Source organism: Osmerus mordax, chromosome 1 (genome assembly GCF_038355195.1).
Source record: "Osmerus mordax isolate fOsmMor3 chromosome 1, fOsmMor3.pri, whole genome shotgun sequence".
Classification (NCBI taxonomy): Eukaryota; Metazoa; Chordata; class Actinopteri; order Osmeriformes; family Osmeridae; genus Osmerus; species Osmerus mordax.
The window spans coordinates 24,701,931-24,711,359 of NC_090050.1; the positions used below are offsets into that span (position 1 = coordinate 24,701,931).

Consider the following 9,429-nt stretch of genomic DNA (forward strand, 5'->3'; position numbering starts at 1 on the left):
TATGCTCTTTTGTAAAGCTCTCTCTTGGAAGTTGCTTTGGATAAAAGCGTCTGCTAAATGCAAATGTGTATTTTGTGACAAGCAATGTCACAGAGGGCTTCACTACCATAGAACTGCACCTCAACCAAGCTAAACCCTCAAGACAAGGAAAAACAGGTGAAAACTAATTTGAGGAAAAAATTTAAGAAACCTTGGGAGAAGCAATTCAGTGACCCTTCCTCCAGAGACGGTTGGTGAAAGAGAGGTGCAGAACACAGTCATACATCGAGAGAATAAAAACTTGCAAATGGATGGAGTGTTCTGAGTTGACACGTCAGTCATGTAGGCTACAGATCTCATCTTCCCTCCATGGCTTTCACGATAACCATGGAAACTGTTTGAAGGCTAATATGAAACATCTAATTCACGTTTTCAATGAAAACTAAAGGTGAGATAGATCACACTGACATGTAACAGTGATCAGTGTGTGACTGCATTCAATTGCATTATGACATCAATCAGACGATACTCACAGGTTAAAGTAATCAATTCAAATATATTTAAAATAAACAACATGACACTGACTGTAGTATAATTGTTGTCTTTATCGTTTTGCATAATAAGGGATTTGCATCCAACATCCTCAATCTCTCGCTCACTAATGCAGATGCCCCCTGCTGGAGAGGCAGGGAACTGTTTCCCAGCTCTAAAAAACAGGTCCTAAGGACAGAGAAATTACCCAGGCTACATGTTTTGGTTATCATACAGTTTATCCCTCAAACCAGTGGAAATTGCAAATTTGTGTCAACTCAGGACTAAGAGCTGTTATACAGCTATTATACAGGAGCAGGACTGACAGTGCAGCGAGCAAAATAAGCACAACCTCTAAGGGAAAGTTGACAGATTCAATCTTGAGAGGCGTTGAAGAAGGTTTCTTAAACATAGGTACTGTGTACATGTATATATGCACACACACGCTACATTGAGTCAGGAAATGTTTGTACATTTATGTTTGTTTGTTTAGTGTTTTGCACCTCCCTGCCACAGTAAATTCCGTGTTTGTATAACATACATGGCAAATAAACCTGATTCTGATTCTGGTCTAGTTGTCAATCTCCCTTCTTACGTATGTATTTCTTTTAGATTATCTCTTAAAACAGTGAGGTAAAACATCACACAAAATGGTTTGATGAAAAACATTGACATTTATAGGAAGAAAAAAACTTTTCAAATTTAGATTAGTCGATTTTCAGAAGTGTTCAGTCAAGTCTTGGTCGACCAAAGAAAATCTTAGTCGGGGACAGCCCTAGTTTCCACCATCTCCTCCTGGGCCCTCTCGGTCTCTGGCTCTGGCGACCTCGATGTCCGCCAGCATCTGCAGGGGGCAGCAGAGAGGGAAAACAGACACAACGCTCACAAACGACCACAAACACTCAGGAGTCGAGATCTACTCCCCAGTCAGTGGGATTTTCTTCAGCAAAACAGTTAAGGCGTGAGCCAAGAGGGTCTCACCTGAAGCATTTCCTTCTCCTTCTCCTCCAGTATCTCCATGGTGTCGATGGTGGTTGGCTTATCGCGGCCAAAGTTGTGTGGGATGGTGGTGTAGAACTTGGACGAGAGCTCCTCCAGCCCTCTGGCCCCTCTGTTCAAGGCCTCCTTGATCTCATTCAACACGGCGATGCCCTTGAGGATCTGCATTTTGCTCAGATTCCCCAGGGGCATCTTCTCCTGTACACACAAGTTGTCATGTAAATCTACAATTCACGATGCATGTTTGTCCAGATCTTTGTCAGGTTATTTTGTATTTTATTTGTCAGCAAGATAGCTAGACTAACTGAAGCTTAGGGTGACCAGACGTCCGGATTTCGTCCGGACAGTCCGGTTTTCCAGCCCTTTGTCCGGACCACTGTTGCGTGTCCTCCTTTTCTCCCTTTTGTCCTCCTTTTTGACCCTTCCTGCCCACCATCGCAATTTACCACTCGCGTAGGCTTTCAGATGCCAAAAGGAAAGACCCCCTTCAAACCTACATGGAGTTCAGAACTCTACTTTGCCACTAACAGCAGCAAAGATCAATATCATGCCTTTTGTAAGCTCTGTCGCATTGATATAGACGTGAGTAGTAGGGGGAAATGGGCTGCATGCCTGCGCTACGCAACGGCACAGGGATAATGCTAGTTCTGCCGGGCACTTTTCCTTAAGATCATTTTTTGCTCCGAACACAAAAACAGCGGATGATAAAACAACCGCTGCTGAGCTGACAAAATAATATATTTTAATTTATATTACAATTGAAATAGTTTGGGGAATGTTACTGTCTTATTTTCTTATTTATCTTTTGACTAACTTGTCTCACCAAAGACAACTGAAAATCAGTGCACTTGTACTGAAGTATTGAATTTGTATTCAAATTACAAATGTTGACTTGCTAAAATTACTAATGTCATTGTCCTCCCCCCCCTGCCCTGCCCCGCCCCCCCCGCCCCCCCCCCCTGCCCTGCCCCGCCCCCCCCCCCCCCCCCTGCCCTGCCCCGCCCCCCCCCCCGCCCCCCCCCCGCCCCCCGCCGGTCAACAACATTTATTTTGTGATTGTCCTCCTTTTTGACCCTTGGGGAAAGTAATGGATGCGTGCAAAACTTTTACGTTTAATATCTTTATCTTCATGAATGTTCTAGTAACACTTATCTTTACATAAATAAATGATTCTTAGTTCACAATTAAGCTAGTACGGTCAGAAAACTGTGAACCTATGTGCCTCTCTGTTCCTTCTAACTAAGCGTGCTCTCTTCACATGGTCAAAACAACGTGTTAAAATAAGAGTCTCTACCTTACTGAGATATTCATTATAGTAACAAGGTAATACAAAAATAATATTATTCCCGATATATTACACATCTTGTTTATGGCTTTAACAGTTATCTTCGGGTCATTGTGACTCTTCAGTCATTGTGACCCCCCCACGAGATGCAACAACTTTACCTCATACAAAAATAAAGTGAAGCATTTTCTTTTAACCGTCGGGCTGTCTCACACCCCCACAGCGCGAAGGTTAAAAGAGAATGCTTTTTATTTGTTTTAGTATTGGGGAAAGTTGTCGCAGCACAACGATGGGTCGTTGTGAACCTTCGGGTCATTGTAACCCGAAGGCAGCACAAGGGTTAAGGAACAGTGTGAAATACCCTATAAAATCAGTAAAGGACCCCTTAAAGTATGTCAAAGCCCACTTCTTTAACTTGAGTGAATAAATGTTGTCAGTACTTCAAGTCTTTTCAAACATGAGTAGAGGCCTACCTGTAGGCCTACTTCTGCTTGAAGGATGTGTGTACTTTTGCCATCTCTATATTTTGTGTAATGAGGCTTGTAGTTTTCTAGGGTGGTGCTACGGTATGAAACCAAAATGCTTGTTAATTATTTAAAAAAATATTTCTTTACAGGTTTTGGTCCAGATCCATCTTTAACTGCCCTTTTTCCTATTTCCTGTCACATGAAACGATTCCCTCGGGTCTCCAGAACATTCAGTTACCTTGACCTCTGCGTCCTCATCCCCGTCCACTTCAATCAGGGTGTACTTCCCAGGATGCGACTGGAAATTACCACGGTCACTCCAGTTGTTCTTCGTTTGATCTTTAAACGTGGTCTCAAACATTTTGATGGCAGATTCTGCGTTGGGTAGTTCAGACAGTTTTTTTCTTCCCTTTGTGCCCTGGCAGAGAAGAAAAACCGGTTTATACTAGTTAAAGACAATATAGTACTATTGGCTACCTGTAGGCAATTCATTTCAAATCTTACCACTCTCCCCCATCGGGTCCAACAATAGTACTGGGAATCTGATAGGATGACTTGGATGATGTAAAACTGACCGATATTGTTCTGGTTCAGCATACAGTCATAATCCTCGTAGATCTGTTGAATGACAAACCGCAACACACAACAATCTGAAAAAGTGCGGCCCGGTTGATTCATATGTAGGCTAACCGCTGCATCTTCACATCTTTATCTCACCTCTCCATCAACTTTGCAAAGTGGGTCAATCTTCTTGGGCGCCATCCTCCCTCTTTTATTTACCCTCCTGCAAACACACGGTAGTGTTCTCTCGTGAACTTATATTTTATTTTATATTTTATTGTATAATTTATTTTTATCTAATTCCACTTAGTATTGCTAGTTATGTACCCTTAGTATAGTTAGTCCTCATATTTACATTTTAGAATAAAACCCATTCTGATTTTGATTCTGATGACAAATTTGACAAGACTCAGTTTTACATTTTTTCTACACAGTTTTTCAGTTTTCCAAAAGTGAAGAAAAACAAAAAGTGTATAATACAATCTACTCCTTCTTCCATCTTCTTCCACGCCTGCTCTCTGATTACTGACAAACCCTATTTGACTCTAAATAATGTAATATTTGTTTTCTCCATTCACTATCAACACCGTCCTATCCTCAGAGAGAATTCTTTACGGTTGTGTCTGAATTGCTCATATTACGTTGTTGTGTTATTTAAACATTATCTCCAATCTGCAGATTGATAATAGGCTTCTTATGAAACCCACAACTCAGCTTCATTTTGTAACTCCGTTAGTGAAGAGACAAACACTTTCTCCATTAAGGAGTTAACAGTTTGCGAGCCCTGTAGTAGAACAGCGATCAGATGTTTTTCAATCCGCAGACATTATTTTATTTTATTAGCCTACGTAATCAGTTATGTGAAACAATGTCAATTGCAATGCATATCACAATGCATTTTAGAAACAGTATAATAAAACGGAATAAAAATCGCCTCGGAACGCAACTCTACGCATAGCAGTAGGTTACTAGTGTCACGGCCACAGCCGTGCCCCCCTGTTTTGGTTTTGCCCTGCCCTAGTGTTTCCCTGTGTCTGTCATGGTCTTCCTTGCCCTAGTGTTTCCCTGTGCCTGTCATTGTCTTCTCCTGTGTCTCGTTGAGTTGTTTCAGTTATCTTTAGTCTCATGTGTCCACCTGTGTCTTGTTTGGTTCTGTGTATTTAGGTTCCTGTTTTGTGTCCAGTCTTTGTCTTGTCCTTACCCTTGTTACCGTGAGTTCCCTGTCTGTTCCTGTTTTGAGAAATAAACCCTTTGTTTGACACCATGTCTGCCTACTCTCAAATAGCGATGTGGAAGACTCGACAGGGTTTTCCATCGTAGCAAGGGACTCATTTATCTACATAAATACGTTTATTTGTCTGTTACATTAAGGCGATGTGTGAATTGTTTAATAAGTAGTTTAGTATTGTGGATTAATCGACAGTGTTTTCCAAAGTTCCATATTGCCATGCACCTTAGCAACATAGGCAGACTGATAGGCCTATCTATGTGACTCGACATCACATTCAGGTTTATGAACAATATTTTTTCTCTGCGGGTGTGGTCTGACCAGGATGCCCCGTCTTTGCTAACCCGTCCCTCTCTGCCCTCTAACGTGATTTGTTTTCATTTAGTTTAATATGGCTTTTCAATTAACCGCTTTGTTCACCTGTCTACCATATGAGTTACAGAGGGGATACACATTATATTATACCGTTTTTTCACCTAATATAATGTGTCGAAAATGATGCCTAAAGGGCACTGAAATGATCGCCCCAAGTAGAGTCTACAGTGATTTTGCAACTAGGGCCTACTTTACGTTATTGAAAATGAATGACTCAACACCCCGGACTTCAGCCGTTCTCAAATTCTGTCAGATATCTTCTCCATAATTCTTTTGAGAGGAGAACTTTAGTGGAGAAAATAAAAATATAAAAGCTTGGCCCAGATCAACCTTACATCAAAATTACTCAACAGTTGAGCTAAAAGGGTCAATCATACACGAGAGGTTTCTCCAGGTAGGCCTACAACAGAAAGGCCTGGCTAGCTGGATGCAGTCATGTCAATGCCTTATTTTGCTTCCCGTGCTTGCTTTTTAAAACATTCGGAAAAGATACAGCATGGACTGTTACAGGTGTTAAGGACATGAAACATGTATCTGAGAAAATAAAAAAACACGAGTGTACAAAGGCACACATGGAAAATAGGCCTAAAATCAAGCTAGCCATGCTAGGCAGAGTCAATATCGCTATGCAACTGGACCAAGGTCACCGGATTGGGGTGAGGAAACACAACGAAGAATTGGATAAGAACAGGCACGTTCAATTATCTAAGATAATTGATTGTGTTAAATTCATCTATAAATCCTTAATATTTAGCCTTACAGTAATAGTTGTGTTGTGTTTCCTACCAGGGAGAGTGGCTCAAGTGCCCAGATGTCCGTAGTTTTCAATATTTCTGAACTGAGTGTAATGATATTTATTGTCCACAAATGTGGACATTTGCCTATAGCTGAGTGCATTAATTAAATAATTACTATTTCACAGATAACTTGTATCATGCAGTTTGTGTTCAATTGTATTAGGATGGTTTCTGAATTGACTGAATATTTCACAGCCCCACCTAGAATCATTTTCACCAGCCGCCACTGGGGATGAGTAAAAGGTGACTAAACTGAACACATTCTCACACTGTTGCGAAGGACGACCTATTTAGTCAGGTTAAACTGGCTAATGAAGAATCAGTCAATCAGGAAAGGCACTGCGCTCTGCGGCTAGTTGAGGAGGACTGTTTGGGTTTCGGGAGAGTTTGGAGGAGAGCGCTAGCGTCGAAGGATTACACAGTTCATATATAGCTAAGAGAGTGTTGCTGTACTTATGTCCAAGTTACTGAAATTGTGTGCGTGCAACTACCAGTAAGTTATACCAATGTTTTTTGTTGGTTGTACATCATCATACTGTTGCACTGTGTTTATTACACTGCAATAATGTTTTGGTACGTTGCTGCTAGGTATTGTATAATGGCGGAGCCAGTTTAGAACGCTGAATATAAACGGAGGTGGCTTTGAAGCCTTCTATATTTTTACTGATTTATACCTATCTTTATTTCAGAACCACACACATACACTTACAGCTCCACCTACGATAATTGGCTAAACCTGTATTCAAACAGAATCGAAAATGAGTTAATCGGATCAGGGTCTTTTCAGTGTTGTACTTATAATGTGTCAATATAAGTTTTTATTTTATTGAACACCGGTTAAATGTATCACAAGGAGAGCAGCAGCTATGATTTAAAGTGCTGTGGTACGGTATTAGTATGTGCAAATATTGACATGAAAGGTGACTTAATTGAATGAGGAAATTCAAGACTGGTTCCAGAACAGTGTTCCTATGAGAAACAGGTTTGTCAAGCCACAAGGTCATGGCAACCATCTGTAGATATGGTCATCTAAACAAAATGGACGCCACTTTCGATGGCACCGGACACTGTGTTGCTGTGGAAGAACTGCCTCTCTGCTGTATCACGATGGACTGACAGTTGGATGTTAGAATATTCAGTCCAAATGGAGGATTATTTTATTGAACACCGGTTAAATGTATCACAATGAGAGCAGCTGTATGATTTAAAGTGCTGTGGTACGGTATTAGCATATGCAAATATTGACATGAAAGGTGACTTCATTGAATGAGGAAATTCAAGACTGGTTCCAGAACAGTGTTCCTATGAGAAACAGGTTTGTCAAGCCACAAGGTCATGGCAACCATCTGTAGATATGGTCATAAAAACAAAACAAAATGGACGCCACTTTCGATGGCACCGGACACTGTGTTGCTGTGGAAGAACTGCCTCTCTGCTGTATCACGATGGACTGACAGTTGGATGTTAGAATATTCAGTCCAAATGGAGGATTATTTTATTGAACACCGGTTAAATGTATCACAAGGAGAGCAGCTGTATGATTTAAAGTGCTGTGGTACGGTATTAGCATATGCAAATATTGACATGAAAGGTGACTTCATTGAATGAGGAAATTCAAGACTGGTTCCAGAACAGTGTTCCTATGAGAAACAGGTTTGTCAAGCCACAAGGTCATGGCAACCATCTGTAGATATGGTCATAAAAACAAAACAAAATGGACGCCACTTTCGATGGCACTGACACTGTGTCGCTGTGGAAAAACTGCCTCTGCTGTATCACAATGGACTGACAGTTGGATGTTAGAATGTCCAGTCCAAATGGAAGATTATTTTATTGAACACTGGTTAAATGTATCACAGGGAGAGCAGCAGCTGTATGATTTAAAGTGTATGATTTAAAGTTAAACTGGCAACCTTCTGATTACTAGCCCGCTTCCCTAACCGCTCAGTCACCTGACTCCCACTTGCCTCGGGGAGAATGTCCCTGTACTTTTACTGTACTTTAAATGTAAATGTATTACTTTTAGTAGCGAGTTGTGGAAACGGGTCGCCTCTCTTATGGTTTAAAGTGGATTTTTCGCTTCCAGCTTTGTTTCTCTGTGGACACTTTCGAGAAGTTTGAAGTGCTGTTTTTGGCAGTATTTTGTTGGGGCCCAATTTCTTCAATGAAAGCGAAATTGTGTGAATATTTCCAACCCCGTAAACATTACACGTTCTGCTGATAACTGAATCTGCTGTTGTGTTTGTCTGCAGTGTGAATCAAACACTGCGCCCAGAAAGTGTTGTTTAGGCAACAGTCTGTATTTATAAGGCTATTTTAGTCCTTTGTTGAATTCATGCAGTAACTTGGACAAGTAACGCAAGTTACTTAAATAACTGTAATAATATTACTCAATGTCAAAAAGTAACGCGTTATATTACTTTGTTACTCACTTAAGTAATAATATTATGTAACGCGTTATATTACATAACGCTTTACCACCAACATTGGTGACAAATACATTTGAAACAACTGACATCGCAAGCAAGAATTATTTAAAATTAGAAAACAAATTACTCACTTTTATCTGCGCAACCGATTTAGATGCTTGGGCAGGGACAACTGCGCGAGCTGTCAGCTGTCAATAGACTCGAGCAGAAACACGCACTGAGTTAATAAGACTGAAACTAGTTTGATCACAAACAGTCAAAACCTGATTTAAGATGCAGGGGCGTGTCCAGGGAGTGGTAGGGGCACTGGACACCACTGATGCCACCCCTACCATGCGATCAGCTATTTGCTGACAGGCTTGTCCATATGCATAAATACTGGCCAATTAACAACATCTATAATATAATATCTAATATCTATAATATCTGAGGGTCTGTTCAACAATTACACTGGAGAAGCATGAGAGAAGACGCTGATGATACTAACGTTGTCAAGACTCTATTCCATGAGAGGAACTCCGCCTTAAGGTCAGGTGACAAGGCCCTGTATAGTACTGCTAGAGCCAACCTCAAGAGAGGCATCAAAGATGCCAAGAAGGCTTACAAGGAAAAAATCTAAGAACATCTCACTAATAACTAGAGAGGATACAATTTCTGGGGAAATTGTAGGGTGTGCTTGCTTGCGTCGGTTGCACAGGGGTCTGTATATTTTATATAAAAATGCATCGGGCCTACTTATTATTTATAAAGATTACATAGATTTAAAAGCATCTTTTTT

At 40.8% G+C, this 9,429-nt stretch overlaps 1 protein-coding gene across 1 annotated transcript; it reads right to left on the reverse strand.

Moving 5' to 3' along the window:
- Window positions 1-515: 515 nt before the first annotated feature.
- LOC136943538 (protein mono-ADP-ribosyltransferase PARP3-like) lies at window positions 516-4,023 on the reverse strand. Its single transcript, XM_067236932.1, has 5 exons — window positions 3,979-4,023; window positions 3,766-3,879; window positions 3,500-3,679; window positions 1,492-1,707; window positions 516-1,354 (listed from the first exon to the last, which is right to left on the reverse strand). The coding sequence occupies exons 1-5, from the start codon at window positions 4,021-4,023 to the stop codon at window positions 1,286-1,288; spliced, it is 624 nt and encodes a 207-aa protein (XP_067093033.1). The 3' UTR covers window positions 516-1,285.
- Window positions 4,024-9,429: the final 5,406 nt, after the last annotated feature.